Source organism: Carcharhinus amblyrhynchos, chromosome 25 (assembly GCF_965287045.1).
Source record: "Carcharhinus amblyrhynchos chromosome 25, sCarAmb.v2.hapA, whole genome shotgun sequence".
Taxonomy (NCBI): domain Eukaryota; kingdom Metazoa; phylum Chordata; class Chondrichthyes; order Carcharhiniformes; family Carcharhinidae; genus Carcharhinus; species Carcharhinus amblyrhynchos.
This window is the reverse complement of record NC_137348.1, coordinates 6,688,622-6,713,525: the sequence shown is the minus strand read 5'-3', so window position 1 is coordinate 6,713,525 and position 24,904 is coordinate 6,688,622. Positions and strand designations below refer to the sequence as shown.

The following is a 24,904-nucleotide window of genomic DNA, read 5'->3' as shown; positions in this document are numbered from 1 at the left end:
AATGAGCATATGCTAATAAGACAACTCTGTTGAGTAAGGGAGAATTTAAATACCTGTATAAGGTAAAAGTTAAGACAATTTTCTGAATCTCAGTTCCAGGGGTGGAAATTTGGGCATTCCAAATGTCCTGAATCGTTTTACAGTTATTGATGATTTTACAATTATTTCCTTCAAACTTCTTCACAGGAGAAACTGCACTGAACATGTTGTGAAAGTCATAAAGCAATAAGATGAAAACTATCTGAATATTGCCAATTCTTTTTAATTCTGTAAAGGAAAATGGACCTGATACTGCAGTAAATACATTGTAATCCCACGCATGTTGCAAAACTGCTTAATTTCATGCTTTGGGATGGTTATATATTTCTTCAACACTAATTCTTATTCTGGCCTAGGACTATATATAATCTTAAATAGCCCTCTGTTTGTTTCCCTTACGAACAGAAAATCCTCAGATGTTTCTCTCAGGCAGCACGGTGGCACAGCAGTTGGCACTGCTGCCTCACAGCACCAGGGACCTGGGGGTTTAATTTCCAGTTGGGTCACCAACTGTGGAATCTGCACATTCTCCCCATGTTTGCATGGGTTTCCTTCGGGTGCTCCAGTTTTCTCCCACAGTCCAAAAAACATGCTGATTACTTGCATTGGCTATGCTAAATTCTCCCTCAGTGTACCCAAACAGGTGCTGGAGTGTGGCAACTAGGGGATTTTCCACAGTAACTTCATTGCAGTGAGCATGTAAGCCTACTTGTGACAATAGTAAATAAAGATGCTTGGGTTAGGTTTATTGGCTATGCTAAATTGCCCCTTAGTAGCAGGGGGATTAGTAGGGTAAATGTGTGGGATTACAGGGATAGGGGTGGGGTGGAATTGTTTGCAAGTGCAGGCTTGAGGGGCCGAACGGTCACCCTTCTGCACTGTTAGGATACTATAATGTTCAAATTTTGGTAACTTGGTTCAACTATCATGGTGGCCAAGGTTCTGATTTTTAAAATATATCCACTTAAATAGACAAACGTCACAGGGAAAAAAAGATTAATTCATATTGAAAAACAGTTCCAGGGAAACGCAAGTTCAAACTCCAAATGAGCCACTTCCCATTAGAACCCTGAAAAGGAAAGGAAAACGTGAACTGAATGCTTACTATTGCTCAAATTAACTTGTCTACATGCCAATACAGTGGGACACTCTATACAAACTTATCTTGCCTGTGTGGAAGAGTCAAATGCAAGTGAAGCATAAGGCTGGGTGAGAAAAGTGAACTAGCCCCCACATTGTAAAGATCTCTGACAAGTTTTTCAAGCTGCAAGTTAGGGGTGACTATCAGAGTTCCAATCCCCAATTGGCTTAAGTTGGTTCCCTTCTGCAGTCAAACACACTGATCCAGTCATACATCACACCAAATACATTTCTAAAGAGAGAATCATGATTTCAGCAACTGAGGCATCAAGTCTATTTCCATAATTACATTCAAGTCTAATACAAAAATATCATGCTGCTTGATGGCAACAAAATGTAGGAGAGTTTATACATTAATGAATTGGACAGTCATCCAGTGTAGTCTTTGGCATGTAGCGACGGACAAATGTTTTTTTCTCATTCCAGAAATTCTTCAGTTCTTTATGGCAACCGAATTGAGTGTGTCGGGAAATCAGCCTTTTGAAGTACGAGTCTATATTTGCTGAAGCTTTAGACATTTGATTGCGTTGTGTGGTGCAAGAAATTGCAGGTTACTGACACAGAGCATTGCTCATTTCCCAAAAACCAGAGCTCTCTAGCTTTGTAAATGCCGCTGTTACATAGAACAAGCTTCCATCAAAAAATACCAGCTGTGGAATTTTTCCATTGCATGTCAAACAGAATGGATGGACCTAATGCAGCAAACTAATCCTTTCCCTGAAATGTCCTTGTAGCATATTAAACAGCCCTGGACTGATTGCGAGTATCAAAAATATCTGTGAATGAACCTCAATAAACAAAATTTTTAAAAATAAATACAAAACGATTAAATCTTCATCTGTTACCATCAATAGTTTGAACTGTACAATGGAATGAAGGAATTAACAAAACTATCCAAGCCATTTATTTCACTTTATTTAAGTATCTTATGCACTTAACAGCTCCGCATTACTTATGAAGCAATAATGAAACTCCATCACGTTAAGTGTATAACTGAGAGAATAATTTAAATGTGCAAGTTGTAGTTGCTACATAGGATAAAGATTACAGCAGATTAATCCCATCTTTACAACTGTCAAGGTAACAGATTATTCAACATTGAACCAGCAGTTTAGCCAATGCAAGTAATTCACATTCTATCTTGTAACCAGAGTAGCAAAATTGGATCATATCGAAACCATAGCGACATGGTGCAGCATCACAGCATGTGTTTTTAGGTATAGACTCCTCAGTGTTTTTCCTCTTAACACATTTGTAAAAAGTCACACACATTGATAAAAGTTCAAAACTTAGAGGGAACTTTATAAAAGCAAAAGTCCATTAGTTAACAGAGATATCCTGCAAAAAAGATTAGGGAGCATTTTCCTAGTGGGATATCAGCATACGCAACTCACAATTTTTTTTCCCCCTCATACAATATGGGACCGATCTTGGGTTTCTACACAAAATGTTCCATAGATAAGGTGAACCGTGAATCCAGGAATATTCTACAAGTCTCAGGCTGAGTGACTGATATCTGGTAAACGTTCCTGCAAACACTTGCAGTGCAATCCACTAAGTATGACAATATGCCACTAACTAGTTAAATTCAGGCAGCCTGAAGGGCAAGACCCATCCATTATAGAAGATGGATCCTCCACTCCCCAGTCCTGATCGGGGAGACAACATACTGAAGATCTGGAATATCGGAAGGGGGGTGGGGGTACACTGTTCAGTCTCTCAAGTAGCTAATGCCATCCAATCAGACCATGGCTGATCTGTACCCTTAACTCCACTTCGTAGAATCCCTACAGTGCAGAAGGAGGCCATTTAGCCCACTGAGTCTGCACCAACCACAATCTCATTCAGGACTCATTCCTTTTACCTCACTGCTAATCCCCCCAACACTAGGGTCAATTTAGCATGGCCAATCAGCCTAACCCGCATATCTTCGGACTATGGGAGGAAACTGGAGTACCTGGAGGAAACCCACGCAGACACAGGAAGAATGTGCAGACTCCACACAGACCTGAGGCCAGAAATGAACCTGGATCCCTGGCGCTGTGAGATAGTAGTACGAACCACTGCGCCACCGTGTCTCCCAAGCTGCCCACTTGTCCACTTTTTCTCCCAATGCCCCTGGCTACCTAACAAAAAAAATTCTGATCTTACTCCTTAAAAAGAATCAACTCACTCAGCATTCACATCCATTTAGGGAAAGTTCCAGGTCTTTATCCTGTGTGTGTGGGGAAAAAACTTCCTGATCTCACTCCAGAATGCTCCAATGGCAGTTTTAAAGATTGGGGCCTCTTGTTCTGAGTTCACCACCAGAGAAAGCAATTCCTTATACTTACCCCATTGAATCCCTTTAAAACATCCCAATTAGATTCTGGAATTAAACGCTTTAAACATGGACATTATTGGAACTACACTTTAAAAACAAAGCTTCTGGAGGATTTCAACAAATATTTAGTTACAAAAATAATTTGCGCAATGTAATTTCTTACAAATATTTTTAAATGTACCCGCAATAAAAACAAGACTGTTCACAAAATAGCTCAACAGAGGAAATTATCCCTTGAGAAACAGCACTGAAATACAGATAAACCTGGCTGTAGACCAGGGTGTAGTGTGCATAGCACACCAAAAGGCTGGATGCTAAATCACTGCACGCACCAGCCTGAAAGTATATGACATACCCGGACAACTGCACTTATTACTACAGCTGGCAATATTGTGCTGTTTGTAGAACCATGGAAATATTAATGCAGAGGGCAGTCAATCAACTCTCAGTTGTCACTGAGACCATGCTCGGGGGCACTGTGCTTTGCCAGTGCATGCTCAAAATGGGAAAAAATATTTTTAGATAAATCACAGCAAGTGCACCTCATGTTCTTTCCCCAACCCCTTCCATATCAGGTAATGGATTCAAAATAAAAAAATAAAATCAACTGTGGAAGTTCTGTACCAGCCAGTTGGCTCCTGTAGCTCTTATACAAGCTCAGTATTACAGTCTCTGTGCCAGTTCCCCTCTCAGCCACAGGTACACTGGCAGATCTCATACCTGGCCAATGTCCACTGTTCCAACATATTACACACAGCATGCCCCCCTCGCACCTTAATGTGCCTGCAGCTTCATAAAAACTCTCCTGCTGTTATGACTCAATGTTGGAAAAGTTTCAACTGGTCAAAAAGATTTCAGCGCTATTCACTTATTTTAGGGTCGCTTGCAAATGTAGGTGGGGGTGGGGGAAGTGACGGTTTAGCGGGTAATGTCACAGGTTAATGCTCTGGGGTTACGGGTTCAAATCTGATCACTGTAGCCGATGACATTCAAATTAAATTAACAAAATCTAGAATTGAGCTGATTTCAGGTATGGTGGCCATGACAAATATCAATGGCTGTTTTAGAATCCATCTGGTGCACTAATGTCCTTTAGGAAAGTAAATCTGCCTTCATTACCCAGTCTGGTCTACATGCGAGCCCAAACCCACAGCAATGCGGCTGATTCTAAACTGCTGTCGGAAATGACCCAGCAAGCCACCCAGTTCAAGAGTCAGTAGAAATGGGCAAATTCTGGCCTTGCCAGCGATGCCCACATCCATGAAAGAATAATTTTAAAAATGTGTAGTGTTAGCAAGACCAGGGGAGGTTGCTATTTGGCGACAGTTTTTATAAAAAAAATACATACTTTAGTGGACTTCCAACCTCGTCACCCCCACTCTGCACTTCACTGTTCCCCTAAACCTCACTATCCAAAACTAAAACACGCGTGTGGAATCCTTTGCTTCTGTTCTACAGGGAGAACACACTTAAATGACACAACACAGATGCTACCAAGATACTGCAATCTTTAAATCATGGATCAAGCTATAGCATGAGGTTGAAGAAGACCTGAATTATTAACAAAACATTGCATTCAATTTATAAATTTCCTTTCAAAAGCAAAGTTATTTTAAGGGAAATTATAAAAGTACAGGATATATTCTCTCTCTGTTGGGGAGGGGAATGGCCAATAAAAAATATTTGATAATTTAACTGTGGTAAAGTAACTCGATTTAAGGTTAAAACGTGGATTTTGTTGGGGGTAGAGGTCAGCGGAGGCGGGGCCTGGCAGGGGTCAGCGGAGGGGGAGCCTGGCAGTTCACCATTTAATACCACAATTCATCCAAAGCCCAATACCTCTTCAGCATTTCTTCCTCCGCAGATTCATAGACATGTTGACTTACTTGAACAAACATTTACATCCGCCTCCCAGCAACTCATACCCACAAAATCATCATCTTTGTCCCCTCTGCACAAAATGAAAATAAATTCTTCTTCTTGTGCTCTATTTTGAGCCTACAGAAAAGTTGGCAAAAAACTTCATCCAGTCAAACAGGGCTTGTGTCAGTCACCAAACTTTCACTTAACCAGAATGGATAAAGTACAACATACAAAATCCCTAACTATGCAAAGGAAGGTGTTTCTGAAGTCAATTTTTACAATTTATTAATAAAAATACTGCAACTATCTTGTTAGGCAAATGACTTCTGTGCTTATCAACTATATGCCCAGTACAGCTGCCTGGATAGAAAGTTCACTTGTTTAAGATCCAGGACCTAATTTTTGTCAGGGAATGTGGCATTAAGATAGATAGATCTAGGTCTACGGACAGCATCAGTCTAAAGCCTGGCCTAACACTGTAAAAGTAGAACAGTGTCATTGCACAATGCTGCTAAGCTCAATTTCTGCTCTGGGGTGAGGGGACATTAAGCATCTCTTGCCATCAGTAATACGCAGCAGAAATCTATAAGCACAAAGAGACTATGGCTTGAACAGAACTGCGAATTTCACTTCAAGCCAAATATCTTCTGATAGACAGAGGAATGGTTTAGGCCATTTAACAGAGAACTCAAAAACAAGAAAGCCAACACCAGGACTTCCAACTGAAGAGAAAGTTTACGAATGTTATTTACTCCCAAGGATGATAAGATTTAACACATCTAAAGAACGTTCAGTACACTCTCCCCATAACTCTAGCATTCAACATTTTAAGCTTGGCTGACGAATTAATGGATGAAAGCTTGAACAGATACAATATGAGATTGTAACCCACTGAGAAGGGAACTGTCCATACACCATCAAATTCAGAATTACTACTATGACACTCACTAGCTTCCAGAATTTAGCCAACCAGTTTGATTATTTAAATGAATCATCCAATAATTCAAAGCAAGCAAAATTGTATGCCCAGCAGGAAGGTAATGTGCAAATTGTCAGCTAAGAAACTGATTCAAGAGGAGGCTACACAGCCAATTTGATTAGGATATGTTTAAAGATGCTAATTTGCCACAGGAGTAGGTCATACAGGCCCTTGAGCTGTTCTGCTTTTCAATATCAGGTGTGACCTTCTCCCTCAACTCCACTTTCTCGGTCCAAGAGAATTCAAAAGATTCGCAGCCCTGAATGAAGAGATTTCTCATCACAGTTCCAGGCTGCCATCTTTGGAATCTTCTAACACAGTGAGCTATAGATACTCAAATCATTGAAAATATTCAAGCAAGTTGAAAATATCACTGAAAATATTCAAAGTGTTTTTGAACACCAAGGCAATTAAGGGATTTGGGGATGACACGAAGATGGAATTGAGGGGGAATCAGCCTGGATCATTTTGGATGGCTGACTCCCACTCTTGTTTCGCACACTTCTATTCCCAGCCGTACAGATCTAAAAACAAAACTGTTCTTTGTCAAGATGAGGTGGATTGCTACAGCTTTCTACTCACTCAACCTGACATGGGTCCCCCCCTCACATTCTGGATTCCGACCGAGATTAACGTGGCTGCTTCTGTGCGTTACTCAGAGGCGCAGCATTGTGGTTCCTCCAAACTGCTCCCTCAGCTAGTACCTTGGAGCTAAATTTAGAATCAAGGGGTCAGATTCCCCTGCACTTTTAAGCCTTTGACACAATATGACAAGTTCCCGCTATGGGAAGTTCCTAGTCTCTTCTGGATTATCTGGCCAAGTCCTTTAAACCATACACAAGTTTGCATCAAAAGTGACATCAAAACAAGCTAACCTGCTTGCAAACCCAAATTCCGGTCATAAAGTGGCACTTGAAAACCTGTCTGACCTCTAAGGTGCAGAAGAAAATAATAAATGATCCTGGGAGTAACACAAGAAAAATTAATGTTTGCACATATGCTGAGGAGATTCAACACCTGCTGCATAGATTACATTGGAAAACAAGCAACATTTGCAACCGCATTGGCTAGAATGCCCAGCTGAAATTTAAAAGGCAATATTTCTAACTCCACTCGACAGGCACACTTTACGACATTTGAGAAATATGTCAGCTGCTGCTGTACTGCTTCCAACTTTACATTTTCCCCGCCGCTGTAAAATTGCCACCAAAACCACTGGGAGAAATTCTCTCTCTTCGGCAGCCTCCTTGTGAGGGTTACATTTAGGCCTTGGGCTTAAAGAGCATTTCAGCGGTGCAGCGCATGTATTCGTATGATATTGCAGGCCTGAATCACGCTTTGAATCGCTGCTGCGGGTTAAGATCTATAAATGACAGACCTGCTCAGTAGAACAACTTGTGTATTTTATAGATACATATCGGAAAGACGAAGAAAGTGTAGACTCTACTTAAAGGAAATACAGTCAGACTTATGCAAGTACAGCATCATAGTGTTTCCATAGCACTCTCTACTATACAATCTATTAGGCAACACACTTTTGTCTAGCCGTACATTTAGTCAGGAAGAAAATAATTTAAAAAAAAGGACAATTTCTACAGTTAAATTACAAAGTGCTCACGTAGATTCATCACAGGTGCAAACAGTAGTGTTCACATCCTTGGGCCTCAGGATCACAGCCTGCAAAACATAGATTCATCCTTAATCAGTCTCATTCTCAATGCTGATTTAACAATAGCAATTCCATGCTGTTCACCTCAATTTTTATATTTTAACCCTCAACGTCTTTATCCATGGAGTGGCTAGAATATGCAACCCACCATCACTGGAAGGAGCTGAGGTGAGTAGCTTGTAAGGGGAAGTTGGAGAAGCAGGGGCAGGAAGGAATAGAAGGTTGCACAGATAAAGTTGGGTGAACAAAAGCAAAATACTGAATACCTAAAATATATAATATTCTTTTTATTCATTTATGAGACATGGGTGTCACTGGCTGGCCAGCATTTATTGCCCATCTTTAGCTGCCCTTGAGAAGGTGATGGTGAGCTGCCTTCTTGAATTTCTGCAGTCCACGTGCTGTGGGTTGACCCACAATGTGGTTAGGGAAGGAATTCCAGAATTTTGACCCAGCAACTGCAAAGGAACAGCGATATATTTCCAAATCAGGATGGTGAGTCGCTTGGAGTGGAGCTTGCAGGTGGTGGTGTTCCCATGTATCTGCTACCCTTGTCCTTCTAGATAGAAATGGTTGGGGGTTTGAAAGATGCAACCTAAGAAGCTTTGGTGAGTTGCTGCAGTGCATCTTGCAGATAGTACACACAGCTGCTACTGGTATAATATAAACACAGAAAATGCTGTAAATACTCAGGTCAGGCATCACATGCTAAATTCAAGCCTGATAATGCTGAGAAAAACGTGTAAAGCATGCAATGCAACGTGCTGCTCCTCTGATCTACAAATCAAAAATATCAACCCAAGATGTTAACTGTTTCTATTTCCACAGGTACCACTTGATCAGCTGAGTATTTCTATAATTTTCTGTTTTGATTTGGAATTAGGTGAAGTCAGCTGGGAACCGTGAAGCAGAAACACTGGTACAGACCAACAGGGGCTAGGGAATCCAGAGGTCTGAGCTAATGCTTGGATACATGAGTTCCAAAGCCACAATGGCAGCTGGTGGAATTTAAGTTCAATTAATTAAAATCTGGAATTGAAAGATGGCCTTAGTAATGACAACCATGAAACTAGCAACTGTGGTAAAAATCCATCCAATAATGTCTTTTAGGGAAGGAAATCAGCCATTCCCACATAGAAAGCTCTCAGTACAGAAAGAGGCCATTTGGCCTACTGTCTCAGCACCAACCAAATAACCGCAGATATAGATCCAGAGCTCTTTCAAATAAGTTAAGCATTTCAGCCTCAACCACTAACTTTGGCAGTGAATTCCAGAGCCCAGCATCCAGCAGGCGAAAAAGATTTTCCTCATGTTCCCTCTAATCCTTCTAACGATCATCTTAATGTAAGCCTACTTGTGACACTAATAAAACTTAAAACCTAAAAGTTTAAATCTATGCGTCTTTACCTACTTATTTCAAGGCATGGCAGCTCACCACCACCTTCAAGGGCAATTAGGGATGGGCAATAAATGCTGGCCAGCCAGTGATGTCCCACAAATAAATTTTAAAAAACTAGAATATCTGCATCATTCCTGTTCTTAGTAAAGACAGAGACAAAGTACTCACCCACAAGTCACCATATGCCTGGTCTGACCTGTATGTGACTCCAGATCCACAGTAAAATGGTTGACTTTAACTGCCTGCTGAAATGGCCTATCAAGCCAGCCACTTAGTTCAAGGACAATTGGAGATGGGGGCGGGGGGGCCGCAGCAGCACAGTGGTTAGCCCTGCTGCCTCACAGCACCAGGGACCTGGGTTTGGTTCCCAGCTTGGGTCACTGTCGGTGTGGAGTTTGCACATTCTCCCCGTCTGCATGGTTTTCCTCCGGGTGCTCCAGTTTCCTCCCACATTCTGAAAGATGTGCTGGTTAGGTGCATTGACCCGGAAAGGTGCCAGACTGTGGCGACTAGGGGAATTTCACAGCAACTTCATTGCAGTGTTAATGCAAGCCTTACTTGTAACACTGAAACTTTAACTTTAAATGCTAGCCTTGGCAGCAACACTCACATACCCAAAAAGAAATAAAAAGAACAGCCTGTTTTTGTGCCACAAATTCAGAGTAAACAACATAATCCGTTGTGTAGCTAATACTGGACAAGCACCAGCTTCCAGGTTTTTGTCAATGGTGCTGCACTGATGAAGGTGTGTATGAAGTAACTCACTCTCCTTCAACATGCCTTTGGGGAAGAATGTCAATTCTGTAGCCTAGGGACGTGGGTTGTTATAGAATCTCTAAGTACAGAACAGGCCAGTCAGCCCACTGAGTCTGCGCCCACTTCCCAACGGTGCATCTTACCTAGGTCCTCTTCCCTGCTCTATCCCTTTACCCTACACTTTTCCCATGGCTAATCCCGCTAACCTGTGCATCTTGGGACTGTGGGGTGAAACCGGAGCACCTGGAGGAAACCCACATAGAATGGGGAGAACATGCAGACTCAACACAGTTACCAGAGGCCGGAATTGAATCTGGGTCCCTGGCGCTGAGAGGCAGCTATGCAAACTAGTACGTCACATTATTAGGGCATATACGTACCATTTTCAGTTCTTGGAATTATTGGGATTCAAGTTAACACTACACGATGATCAAAAGATCAGAGAATTTGTCAGCAAGTGTGGTGCTTCAAGGTTTTCTGGTACAGAATGTCCAGGTGTGGGCACAGGTGAGCACAAATTCAACCTTAACATGAGGGAAGTCAATGGGGTTTGCTTTAGCCATCTCTGAGCTTGATTACATCATTGTTACTTTGGTCAACTTCCCATCTTTCCCGTCATTATTTTATTTTCTTTCTTTCATGGGATGTGGGCTTTGCTTTCAAGGCCAGCATTTGTTGTCCATCCCTAATTGCCCTTGAATTGAGCGGCAGTTACAAGTTAATCACATTGCTATGGGTCTGAAGTCACTAAGTAGGCCAGACCAGGTAAGAATGGCAGATTTCCTTCCTTGACAGGATAGTAGTGAACCAGATGGATTTTTTTTAATAAAAACAACAATTGACAAAGATCTCATGGTCATTAGTAGACTTTTATTGAGTTGGAATACTGAGTTCAGTTCTGGTCACCCTATTATGGAAAGGATATTATTAAACTAGAAATACAGAAAAGATTTACTAGGATGATACCGGGACTTGATGTCTGAGTTATAAGGAGAGGCTGGATAGACAGGGACTTCTTTCGCTGGAGCATAGGAGGCTTAGGGGTGACTTTAGAGGTCTATAAAATACTGAGGGTCAAAGATCAGCTAGATAGTCAATATCTTTTCCCAAAGGTAGGGGAATCTCAAACCAGAAGGCATAAGTTTAAGGTGAGGGGAGAGATACAAAAGTCCGGAGAAGCAATTTTTTCACACAGAGGGTGATGAGTGTCTGGAACAAGCTGGCAGGCGTAGTAGTACAGGGGGTACAATCTTATTGTTAAAAAGCATTTAGACCGTTACATGGTTAAGATGGATATAGAGGGATGAGGCAAACACAGGCAATTTGGACAGGCTTAGGGGTTTAAAAAAAAAAGGGGCGGCATGGACAAGCCGAAGGGCCTGTTTCCATGCTGTAAACCTCTATGACTATAATTAAAGTTCCACCATGGCAGATCTGAGATTCTAACCTAGGTCCTCAGAACAGTACCCCAGGTGTCTGGATTACTAGTTGAATGACAATACCATTACGCCAGCACCTTCTTTAAATTGTACTTACCTAAAACACAACTGCCCGCATCCTAATTTGCGCCAAAGCCATTTCATCCTTCAACCTGGAGCTCGCTGACTGTATCGGCTTCCAATTCAGGAGCGTCTCAGTTTTAAAATTCTCATCCTTATTTTCAAATCCCTCCATGGCATTGTCTCTCCCCATCTCCATAAACTCTCCCAGCATCACTAGCTTCAGACCTCTGCACTATAACAATTCCGATCTCTTGTCCATTCCAGATTTTAAACACTTACACATCTGATGGCACGGCCATCAGATGTGTAACTCCAATCGGGAATTCCCTCCAGAAGCCTATTGTTCCCACTTTCAAGTTGCTCCTTAAAAATTGTTCCTTTTGACTAAGCTCAAAGTCACCTGCACTAGCATTTTATGTTCCTTTGAAGAAGCATCCTGCTCTGTGATTCACAGAACCATACAGTGCAGAAGAGGCCATTCGGCTCATCAAGTCTGATGTTTGAAAGGCCCTGACCTGCCCACTTAATCCCACTTGCCAGCACTTGATCCATAGCCTTGAATATTATGGCGTGCCAAGTACTCATCCAGGTACTTTTTAAAGGACGTGAGGCATCCTGCTTCCACCACCCTCCCAGACAGTGCATTCCTGACCATTCCCACACTCTGAATTAGAAAAGTTTTTCCTCAAATCCCCCCAAACCTCCGATCCCTCATAACTGACCATTCAACTAAAGGGAATAGCTGCTCCCTATCCGCCCTGTCCATTCCCTCAATCTTGAGCACCTCAATCAGGTTGCCCCCCCACCTCATCTTCTCTGCTCCAGAGAAAACAACCCAAGCCTACCCAACCTCTCTTTTATAACTTAAATGTTCCATGCCAGGCAGCATCCTGGTGAATCTCCTCTGCACCCTCTCCAGTGCGTTCATGTCCTTCCTATAATGTTGCAACCAGAACTGCACACAGTGCTATTCATTAAATCTTGACTGATCAGTATCTCACCATCATCTAAAGCCTTGACTCTGAGTGACCAACATTTTGTCTGCTTCCGACACAAACTTACCGTTCAACCAGTTTTACTTTCGGCTGATCTGCGGGGCTACATGGCTCGAGTTTCTGCTTCTATTTTCCGCTCTCCCTGTGGACTGTCCAAGTCAGTTTGAACAATATTCTGGCGCATGGCAATCTCCGGTCCCCCACCATAGATAGTAAACAGATAGTTCCACGTCTCCTCAGATATCTGGCCATAGTCTGCACCTAATGACAGACCAAGTAAACAAACATGAGCAAATATTTGACAGGAAAATCCTGTTCACTACCACGGATTTATACCTCAGTCACTAGTTTTGGTCTCTACTGTCACTGACACTATTACCCCCTCCCCTCCTTTTTCATAATACACTTACAGGGAGATAAGAAATTCACACCAACTGATCCCCATTTTCCGCTTTGAACTTTTTCCATTTATCAAACTCCAAATATATAGAATCCAAAACAACAGATTCATACCTTGCTTAAGTTGAACGTGGCCACTTTTAATGATAGCAATTTTGCTGTTGTCAATTGGACCTGGAGGTTCTGGGAGAAGAGAAGAAAATTACACATTCAGGGGAAGTTCTCGTAGTCATATTCATACACAAACATTTTAGTTCTTCTCCCTTCAGGAGATTAAATAGTTAAAAGCAACAAAAAAAACGGTGTCCACAGTCTGAAAAAGCCATTTAGACCATCAAGTCCATCTAGAATTCACATATTATACCATTGCGAATTCCATCCCCACGGCTTTTACTGCCCCATGCTTTAACCTTTCTCTTTCCCTCCAAGGGGGAACAATAAAAATCAAGCAATCTTAATTTTTTTTGTGATCACCATTGATTTTACAACAGTTAGTGATACAGGATTATGGGTTTATGCTCACAACAAAACATCATTGGTTGGGGATTGGTGGGAGGGGGGGTGGTTACTTGGTTGACATGGCACAGTGGTTAGCACTGCTGCCTCACAGCTCCAGGAACCCGTGTTCAATTCCAGCCTTCGACTGTGGAATTTGCATGCTCTTCCCGTGTCTGCGTGGGTTTCCTCCCACACTCCAAAAAATGAGCAGGCTAGGTTGATAGGCAATTTAGCATGGCCACTTAGCTTCAGGGGGATTAGCAAGGTAATTGTGTGGGGTAACGGGGAGGGGGCCTGGGTGTGACTGTTGTTGATGTACACTCAATGGGCTGAATGGCCTCCTACTTGGTGAACGGACGGGTAAGTGGAGCTGAATCCACGTAAAGATCAACCACGATCTGATTGAATGATGGAGCAGGCTTGAGGGGCCAGACGGCCTACTCCTGCTCCTGGTTCTTATGTTCTGCACTGTGGGGATTTTACTCCACTGATCATAACTTAACAGCTTCAGTACTATTGTATCGCACAACTGCCAGGACGGCAGGAGATGACATAAAAAAAAGCAATGCTGCCAATAAATACCCAATAGGTCTGGCAGCATCTGAGGTGAGAGAACAGAGTTATCATTTCAGGTAACTGTTCTTTCAGATAATTAGCCTGAAACGTTTATTTTTGTTCTCTCTCCACAGATACTGCCACTTCTGCTAGGTATTTCCAACATTTTTTGTTTTTATTTCAGATTTCCAACATCTGCAGTATTTTGTTTTTGTGAATCGAGGACGAGCTTGATGGACCTTGGTCTTTCTTATCCAGAAATTCCTACGTGCCTATAAATGTGCACAACACTGATTTTGTCTAAAGTTCCAATCAGAGTTCTCGATGGAAAATGGTAAGTTTTTAAATAATTTTTAAACAGTCTTGATAAAATCCATTAAAATCAAACTTCTATCCCAACGATTACGCATAATGCAGGAGAGTTCAGAGAACACATTCTATTTTGACAGAATCATTTTCTATGCAGTGTTTCTTACCATTATCCTTGCCTTTGACGAAACCTTCCCATTCACGGAACCACTGCATGCTTATGCAGTAAATAACGTTAGGAGACTCCTCAGCCTGGAATGCTTTGTTTAGCTAAATGGAAGGCAGATAACAAGGAGGTGGTGTCACAAAGAGGATGGTATTTTAGTTTACCAAGCCCATCAGTTCAAGTATTTAAATACTAGCTGAACGGAGATCACCGGCCCAGCAAAAGTGATTCATTTGGATTTTCAAATCTCGATCAATCTTCCCAGCATGGCCTTGATACAGCCCACGTTCTGCCTTAGAGATCAATTTAGTTTATTTTTGCACTAAATAGCCTGCTCTCCATTAACAGCCCAGCTTGAAAGCATCTCAACAAGTTACCTTTAATTAAGTAGTGCAATCTAAAATTTATTTCCTTCGCTTTAACTCAATTTTTGTTCTAATGTTGAAGGCTCCTCTCAGTGTGCTGATGCACCAATTTCCAGAATTTGCAATGAAAGCAAGTGATCCCCACTGTGCCACTGGAAGATTTCTCACGGCTGGGGAGGGAATCATAGGAAGTAACTCAAGTGATGCTCCAGTTCCAGAACGACAGAGGCTGAGTGCCTCTGAGGGCAGCACAATGGTTAGCATTGCTGCCTCAGTGGCAGGGACCTGGGTTCGATTCTGCAGAGAGCAGCGGAGACTGGTTCATTGAATATATTCAAGATAGAGCTTTTAATCTGCAAGAGAGTCAAAGGTTATGGAGGGGAAGGGGGAAAACACATAGCAAAGTGGTGTTGAGACCACATCCAGATCAGCCATGATGTTATTGAATGGTGGAGCAATTTGAAGGACTGAATGGCCTACTCCTGTTCCAAAGTCCAATGTTCCCAGCCCAGTGGCACAGCAGATAGTACTGCTGTCTCACAGCACCAGGGACTAGATTCAATTCTTGGCTTGGGTCACTTTGTGTGGGGTCTGCATGGGTTTCCTCTGAGTGCTCCGGTTTTGTCCCACAATCCGAAAGACGTGCTAGTTAGGTGCATTGGCCATGCTAAACTCTCCCTCAATGTACCTGAATAGGCGCTGGACTGTGGCAACTAGGGATTTTCATAGTAACTTCATTAATGTAAGCCTACTTGTGACACTAATAAATAAACTTTAACCTTTAAGAGAGCAGAATGCCCACTTCGCTACAATACAGTGTGAGATGAAGTAAAATGTAGAACTATTTCTTAAAATGTCTAATCGTGAGCAACTAATCTTCCATGGCCACCAATTCAAAACCATGGAACTCCTTTCCCATCAGCACGGTGGGTGCACCCGCACCAGACAGATTTCAAGAGTTCAAAACGGCATCTCATCGCCAACTTCTAGTTCTTGTGGTGCCCACACCGCATGAAAGAATTTTTTGGCATTTCTTACAGGAATTTAACTCTTATCAGCGTTCAAACCACTTCAGTAACTGTTATGTAACAATTCCATAAAGAATAAAATTTAAATAAACAATTATAAAATTTAAGTGAAAAACTTAGGACGATGCACTGTGATCTCCAACCTTTATAAAAGTGTCAACTTCCATTTTCCTCCTTTTAGCAATTGCCTCAATTTCTACTTGGCAAATGGAACAGATGTATAAATGGTTCACAGCAGGGCCGCCTCCAAACCTGCCAAAATCACAAGAAGGGAACATTGAAACATGCAGCAATATCATTAGCTGATTGGACAGATTGCCAAATTCATTGGCAATCCATCACTTTGTTGGGCAGCACAACTTTTCCCATTAATCCCAATTCTCCAATTTTTCTCCTTTTCCCTCAACGTCCTTAGTTGCCAAGTAAGTATGGTCATTTTTAACCACCTTAACTGAATCAGCAGTCACGATCCACTGGGATTGTGCACTCAACATTACACATTTTCCCCAGGATTTTCTTTCGATCAGAGTCATTCTGGTTTTAAAAAAACCATCTTGAAATCCACAACTGAAAGAAAGAGTCATTCCCATCCTAACCCCTTTCCAAACGCCTCAGTCAGATCATCCTTAACCTCCCCATCTCTACGGCTTATCCAGTCTTTCATCTCAAAAGGGGTCAACCTTGGTAAATTGTCACTGGACTTCTTTCAAGGCCAATATATTCATGACTCACAATGCTTAGATTGTATAAATGTCTCATCAATCACACCATGCAAATAGTTGATTCTATCATTCTCCTGTCAGAAGTGGTAGACGGCTTCTGTTCATTCTCCTCAAAAACAGCACAATTGAGGCCACAACAAAAGCAGTAACCATCTGATAACGAAAGTCATTTATAAGGGGTAGCACAGTGGTTAGCACTGCTGCCTCACTGTGCCAGGGATCCAGGTTCAATTCCAGCCTTGGGTCACTGTGTGAAGTTTGCGCGTTCTCCTCGTGTCGGCATGGGTTTCCTTCCACAGTCCAAAGATGTACGGGTTAGATTGATTGAGCAGGTTACATTGTCCCTTAGTGTCGGAGGATTAGGAGGGTAAATATGAAAGGTTACAGGACTAGGCCTTGGATGGGATTGTGGTCAGTACAGACTTGATGGGCTGAATAGCCTCCGTCTGTACTGTAGGGAGTCTATTTTATATTCTACTTGGTTTGGATCTGGCCAATTGATACAAGTACTTTTTCTTTTAAGTTAAAAATTTCTTTTATAAAGTTAAAAAAAAGAACAAACATCAGAACGCCTGACTAAAAAATACAGTTCTTCAAAAAAAAACAGACATTTCAAAATTGTCCACTACAATTTTCAGGAATCTTTAGACTTGCCTGTTGTACAGATATTCCCATACGTTTTGAGGCAGAATCACTACCAGGTCATCGATGTAATGATACTTATTCGGCGGAATGCCTGTAAGATAAAGGAAAATTATTGCTACCTGCACTCATTCTGGAGACAGAAAACAAAACTTAGGATTAATTCACAAAATGGGCAGTGTCAGAGTTCAGCACTTTTGGACATCTTACAGATCTTAGACAACATTTCCTGAGGAAAGTAAGTCTCTCTCTACAACATTTCAATACTCACGTACACACAGATACTTCCAAATTTTAAAACCCCTGATCTTTAGTTTTTAAGAATTCCTTCTTTCAAGGATGATGATGCCGCCCTCCTCTTCCATGGTTGCCAATTTCTAGGTTAGTCCAGGCACTACATCTTCTATTCATTAGCTGTCTACACTTCCCACTGCCACGGCAAAGCAGCCAGCGTAATCAAGGATCGCACGCACCCTGGACATTCATTCTTCCACCTTCTTCCGTCGGGAAGATACAAAAGTCTGAGGTCATGTGCCAACCGACTCAAGAACAGCTTCTTCCCTGTTGTCACCAGACTTTTGAATGGACGTACCTCACACTAAGTTCGTTTTTCTCTACATCTCAGCTATGAGTGTAACACTACATTCTGCATTCTCTTGTTTCCTTCTCTATGTTGTGTACACAGCACGGAAGAAACAATACTTTTCACAGTATGTTAATACACGTGACAATAAAAATCAAATTAAAATTCCACTTATCCCACAAGCTGACCTCCATGTGCACAGAGGAAGGTGTGGTTGGTGATGGGCCCTGGCTCTGTGAAGGTATTGAACTTGTTTAGCCACTCTCTGGAGATGTAGAACTGGAGGAGGCTGGGTTCCTTCGCATTGGCCAAAGCTACAACTTTCTGCCTCTCACGGACTGCCTCTTCACTGCTCTTCCTGCAACATGCATTTAAAACAAAAAGTAGCTGAGAGGAAAAGAATGGCAGAGGAACACAACAATACGAAAAAAAAAATCACAGGTGCTCCCCAAAGAATAAAAGATACTCATTTCACTGCTTCCCAGAAAACTCTTGAAAACAGATTTATTTGGCTGGACAGTGAAAAAAGCACAAGCACAAAAGCAATATAATCATGAAAAAGCTTTTTAAATACAAAAAGTTTTCAATATCAGTTTCAAAATTAGTAAGTTTTGAAGTGGTGTATACAAAAAGCAAATGCTCATCTACAAAATGTAAACCAAACTAACATAGATTATACACAAAGATCTAGAACAGGTATAGGTTGAGAAGCGGCAAATTTAAAACTGAGATGAGGAGGAACTTCTCCTCGCAGATGGTGAATTTGCGGAACTTGGTGCCCCATAGCTCGGAGGAGTCTGAATCGTTGAATGGTTTTAAGAGATAGATAGATATATTTCTAATATAAAAAGGTATAAGGGGATATGGGGAACAGGTGGGGAGATGGATTTGAGACCAGGAAGAGATCAGTCATGATCTATTTGAATGGCAGAGCAGTCTGGAAGGGCTAAATTTGCCTACTTCGGCTCCTAATTCCTAAGATTTAGCTACAGGAAATTTTAGCTTAAAAATAATGCAGTATCTTTTTCCGGACATCATTTAGAATTCTGGCAGAAGTAAACCAATTCATTTTGGCTGGGCTTCAGGGCACTGCGTCAAACAGTCCTGGAGTACAAAAAGGGTTCAGAAACTATGTTCAGAATGGAGGCAATTATCTCATGACAGAATTAAATGTCAACCCATCAGATTACAGAATGAACTGTAGAACCATTTTCTAGCAGGAATTAATACATTCAGGAGTAGAGGGGAGAAAATTGGCCAAAACCTCAAAAGAGCAACTCTCACTATTTTACTTGCTAAACATATACATAAAATATTCCCCTAATGTTGTTCCCATATCCTATACTTTCCTTTTATGAATCTCTCCCATCAGCCTTGGAAATTTAACTTGCACCTGGGTAGCACAGTGGTTTGCAATGCTGCCTCTTAGCACCAGGGACTCGGGTTCGATTCCCGACTTGGGCCACTGTCTGTGCGGAGTCTGCACGTTCTCTGCATGGGTTTCCTCCCACAGTTCGAAAGACATGCTGGTTAGGTGCATTGGCCATGTAAATTCTCCCTCAATGTACCCAAACAGGTGCTAGAGTGTGGCAACTAGGGGGTTTTCACAGCAACTTCATTGCAGTAAACCTACTTGTGACACTAATAAACAAACTTTAAAAGTTTACAAGTTCAGTCCATAAACATGCATTTTGTTTCATAACCAATGATAAATTTCATAATTGATAAATTATAGTTCAGAAAACACTTGCTTCAGTTTTCAGCTGCTTTTACGTTAAAAAAAAGGAAGTCATGGAAGCTGAGAGTAATTTTGCATTGAAAAGTTGCTTGAAACATAGTGAAGCAGGCTCAATTCAATTTTGAAAGACTACAGCACGTTTTTGCAGCACAAGACCCCCATGCTGATCCACTCAGGTAACATCAAGCCCTGTTCTCCAAAACATGCCCATTGTGGGATGGATCTAATGATAGTAGGCTCCCAAGGACAATATATAATGTTTAACAATTTGACCTGAGACATTACATCCATCAGTTACCAGCTTTATAAAGCAATTTGAAAAAGCACAGCATCAGTTCCAAGAATCCCCATGTTTTATCTCACTACTAAGTCACTCCAAGTGAAGAAATTTACCAGAGTCTGAATGCAAAAAACCAACTAATTTTGATTGAAAATTAGTTCTCTATTTGTACTACCAAACCAAAAAATTATCTGGAAATATATAAAAAGGAGCAAAGTCCATTACTCTTTTTGCTGGTAGCAGTTCACATTTTGATTCACAGTGTGACAATACTCTGCTTTTAAGAAATGTATATGTGTCATTTTTCTCATGAAGGAGCTGTTTCAAACTTCAGCTCTGATTACTGTACTGATTTGTCTGTGACCAGCAGCCCACCTGCTGGGAACACAGATGAATAATTGCTCCTAATTATTAGGGTGTTTGTTTCAATCCTGGTTAATACAGTTTTGTTATTTTTTGGATTGTCCCCTGGGGTTTCAGAGTACGAGGTTGATCGACAAGAGTATGTCATGCGCTAATGGGAGGAGTTAGGCTTACAGAGAGAAAAGCAGGCAGTGCCTGCTTGGGTTTGCATGGAGCAGCAGCTCTTATCTCACTTGCTGGAGCTTAAATTGGAACTAAGAGAGATAGGCTAGCAGTTAATAATTGCATCTGGTCATGGTTAAGTATTTCCACTTGTAAAAGCTTCGCTAATTCTTGTTATAGTTAAACTGTGCTGTTAAATAAAGTTTGCTTTAATAAAGGCATCCTAGTGAGTCAATAGAATCATACCTGGAGTGAAACACCTATGCTCACACTATTGCTAAAATCAAAAACAGTTAGGATCTAGGCAAACTTCAGTGTACTTGGAGTTTCTGAATTGGTCCCCAACAACAGAAAATACAATTTGACATAAAAGCCAGCTTTCTTATTATTGAAAGTAAATACTTGGTTCACAGCCTGGTGATGTTGGACAAAGAGAATTGAGGGAGCATCCTTTGCTACTATGATCATTGCGTACAGTTATGAAGTAAAAACCTTGGCTGAGAAAATGGTGCTAAGCATGCAAGGTTAATAAGCAACCACTGACAGCACGAAAATATGGTCTGGAATTCTCCGACTGTTCATGCCAGAGAGATCTTCTGGTTCCGTTGATGGCACACCCAATGCCCCCACCGCAGGTTTCCCAGCAGTGTGGAGTGCAGTCAATGGGAAATCCCACTGATAGCAGCGGGACCAGAAGATCCTACCACCAGCCAACAACACACTGCCTCCTGCCATAAGGAACACATGCAGGAAAGCTAGAGAATCCCCCCAGGATGTCGAAAATCAGCATGATGCTTCCAGTTTCAGATACTAATGGGTGACTGATACATCAAGCAAGTGTCTACCAGGTGCTGAATCATGTAGAGCTTTGTACTTTGCAGATGGAGTGAGGAAAAGAGGAAGAACAGTTTATAAAGCTGTAAGATTCAAATCTAGACAACTTGTACTGAAATATTTCACTATTTTGAGATATACCTTATGGAACTGGTATACAAAACAGAAGTTTCTATAAAGAAGCTGTGCCAAAAATCTTCACATCTAAGAGTGGGTGGGAATTCCCCCGATCAACTTTGAAATACTTCCATGAATCATTTATGCCCACTTGAGGGAGCAGATGGGACCATACTTTAAATATCTCAATCAAAAGACAGCACCTCTGACAGTGTGGCACTTGTATCAGCTTGGATTATACGCATAAGTATTCCGATCACTAGATTTTAAGCAGCACGTTTTAGCCATAACCATTCAAGCGTTCCTCACCTGTAAAAAAGCACATAAGCCTCAGCATTCTGTACGACCGTCTCATGGACCTCTGTAACATACTGATCATCAAACTCGTACCACTGGCCATTAATTACATTCTGGCAATAAGCTATGTAGTGGCCACCTGGAGAAACAACAGTTTAATAGAAGGTTGAATCACTGCAATCGATAGGAACTGAAAAACGCCCAAGAGCAAACATCTGACTTTGGCTGAATCTGGCCCTCGAAGTCAGGCAATGGTGTTCAACTCGTCTACGCCTAACAATTAAAACTTACTTTTTTGGGTGGGGGCTGTTATTTGAATTCCGAGTAAAGTAGGAATTTAGTGCGTAATAAAATAAAACTCAATTTGAATGCAAGAAATTTTGAATTAAGAGGGGTGGACCGTATGCTTCTTACTCACTGGTTTATCGTGCTTGAAATTTGTGGGCTGGAGATTTGGGAAGAGCTCTTCTTAAGGCTGCTGCTTCAAATGCTGGATAAATCTTAAATCAGAACACCAAAAATCATTATGTTAATAAACTAACAGGAACACAAGATTGTGCATCTGTGTGAGTGCAAGCACCTGTAGCCCCTTGAGCTCCACAGTCTGCTTCAATGCAGGCTACAAAGAAAGTTAAACTTGCAGCCATAAAGCTTACTTCAACAATTAAATTCTCTATTTTTCTATGGATGCCGTAATATCTTTTTTAAATTGAAAACCATACAAGAGTCCACGCCTTTTAATTCCAAGTTACTTCATTCAAACCAAAAATACTCTTGTTTTATTCACACAATCAAAAAAGATCATTTTTGAGCAGATTGTGACTTCAAACTAACAGGCGGTGGTGACCACACCTTTCTTTGAAAACGCTTATTCCCTTGTTCTCGACAGCTCATGGAAGTCAGTGACTATACTCCCAGAACACACTTTACATTATCTATTCGAGATAACTTGTGGAACAACTAGTTTAGCACCATTTTTGCAGAAGTTAAAACTATGATTGCTCGTTTACAATTTTACAACAGTGATTTTAAATGAGGGCCACAGGTTACAATAGTTTTCTTTCTAACTTGCGATTTTTGAACAATTCAGTAGGTGGAATACAAAAGAAAACACATTTGCATCTATAGCAGTCACAGCCAAACTGGCAGCAGCAGCATTGGTGGCACAGTGGTTAGCACTATTGCCTCACAGCGCCAGGGACCCAGGTTCGATTCCTGGCTTGGGTCACTGTCTCTTTGGAGTCTGCACTTTCTCCCCATCTGCGAGGTCTCCAGGTGCTCCAGTTTCCTCCCACAGTCTGAAAGACGGGCTGGTTAGGGTGCATTGGCCATGCTCCCTCAGTGTGCCCGAACAGGCACAGGAATGTGGCGACTAGGGGATTTTCACCATAACTTCATTACAGTGTTAATGTAGCCTACTTATGACACTAATAAATATACTTTAAAAACTTTAAACAACAAGACTCTTGTGAAGCATTCGTCATCTGTTTCAAAGAATTACACAGTGTTCACTTACTGCCTGCGGTTCCGTGGTGACAGATAACAGACAAAAGATCATAGGTTGTGATTTGGGATGCACTCTCCTTGGAAAGAAAGGGTCGAAGGTCAAGACCTTCCAATGGGAAAGACACATGGCTATTTACTTTAAAGGAGTACATCACTTCATGTCGAAAGCGTTTCAAATGAACACACAGAATCTGGAAATGAGACACAAGAATTTAAAATTAATGCTACTGCTCAAAACCTGATTACAAATCTTGCATAGACCACACATTTCCTATTTACCAAATTTGTTTCCTGTTAGTAAGACCTTTTTTCTTCCGTCAGCACTTCCCATTGTAGGTTGCTGTCAACATTCCCCAATCAGCTTTGCTTTGCCAATTATCACAATGCAATTGCAGGATTTGGCCACCAGATGATACTGTGTACTGAGTTTCTAAAGTCTCTCCTGATCTGTTACCATTGTATAAAATCACTACTGTTCCAGGTATGCATTGGCTGCTGTCCCCTTTAAGTGGCAATTTAACCTGTGGCTCATACCTCAGGCAAGCAGCAAGGCTGAGAAGGCGGGGCCTTCATGAATAATCTCAGCCGGTATGGGAACTGAACCCATGCTTGCATCATAAACCAGTCGTACAGGGTTAACTCAATCCCCCACCCATCTTGTAGGTAAAGCAACCTTTACCTACATCAGCTGACTGAGGGCAAGGCCTTGTCCTCAAATTTGTTAGAATTACATCACTGTGTTGGATATAACTTTTTAAAAAAATAATATAATTGCTACAATAGTGTAGGTATTCACACAAGAATAAGCCTCAATCAAGTTATGTGTGTTGGTAACGAGACTGTCAAAATACAGTCAGGTGGTGAAGTACAGAACTGGAGTCACGTCTTTATACACTTTCAGGATGTTATTACAGAGACAAGCCATTATCTACGGTGCACCTACTAAGCCAATTCTGCTCCTATATAGGGGAAGAGGTAAACCACCTGAACACAATTAAACGCCCAAATATACAATTAACACTATCCACCAAAGTGTACAACACTATCTGCTCAAATGTACAATTAACACTATCCTCCCATCAAATCCCTGTCCTAGATAAGATTACTGCAGTTACCATTTCATAGAATCATGCAACACAGAGGGTGTTCATTCAGCCCATTGTGTTCTTCAAGAGTATTATCCAATTAGTCCTATTCCTCTGCTCCTCCCCCACAGCAGAGTTTACTGTAAATTAACTGCAACCGTTTTTACAATCTTCTAATCTAAGCTGGATCAGCTGAACAAAGAATTCACAATATGAGGGAGACACCTTGGTAAGATGCAGGAAGGAAATCAAATTGCAATTATCTCGCAACAAATCAGTATCTGCCATTCCTGCAAAATTCCCAATTCTTTTAAAGGGCTGCAGAATGGAAACAGCTCTCCCCTCCTCACAGAAATGGCACAGCTAGGTCTGAAGAGGTGGACCAAACATTAAACATTGGGGATGAACAGGCATGAGAACTGGACATTGGCCTGGCACCAGGCCACAGTGGATTCAATCTGTTATCCACTTAAAGATAAATAAAATTAATCACAAGAGCCAGTAGACTCAAAACTCATCTCCAAAGATGCTATCAGACCTGTTGAAAATTTCCAGCATTTTTTGTTTCTGCTTCAGATTCCAGCACCTGC

The 24,904-nt window shown here is 41.5% G+C and overlaps 1 protein-coding gene across 3 annotated transcripts in view; it reads right to left on the bottom strand.

Moving 5' to 3' along the window:
• Positions 1-246: 246 nt before the first annotated feature.
• The window catches only part of usp20 (ubiquitin specific peptidase 20), a 64,152-nt gene continuing 39,494 nt past the window's right edge, over positions 247-24,904 (bottom strand). For all 3 annotated transcript variants that reach the window (XM_080212424.1, XM_080212426.1, XM_080212425.1), the window contains 9 exons: positions 23,240-23,420; positions 21,736-21,862; positions 18,121-18,290; positions 17,362-17,443; positions 16,129-16,237; positions 14,594-14,696; positions 13,179-13,247; positions 12,733-12,926; positions 247-8,021 (listed from right to left, as the gene is read on the bottom strand). In XM_080212424.1, coding sequence (XP_080068550.1) covers positions 12,769-12,926; positions 13,179-13,247; positions 14,594-14,696; positions 16,129-16,237; positions 17,362-17,443; positions 18,121-18,290; positions 21,736-21,862; positions 23,240-23,420 — 999 coding nt within the window. In that variant the 3' untranslated portion in view covers positions 247-8,021; positions 12,733-12,768. The remainder of the gene's footprint in view (positions 8,022-12,732; positions 12,927-13,178; positions 13,248-14,593; positions 14,697-16,128; positions 16,238-17,361; positions 17,444-18,120; positions 18,291-21,735; positions 21,863-23,239; positions 23,421-24,904) is intronic.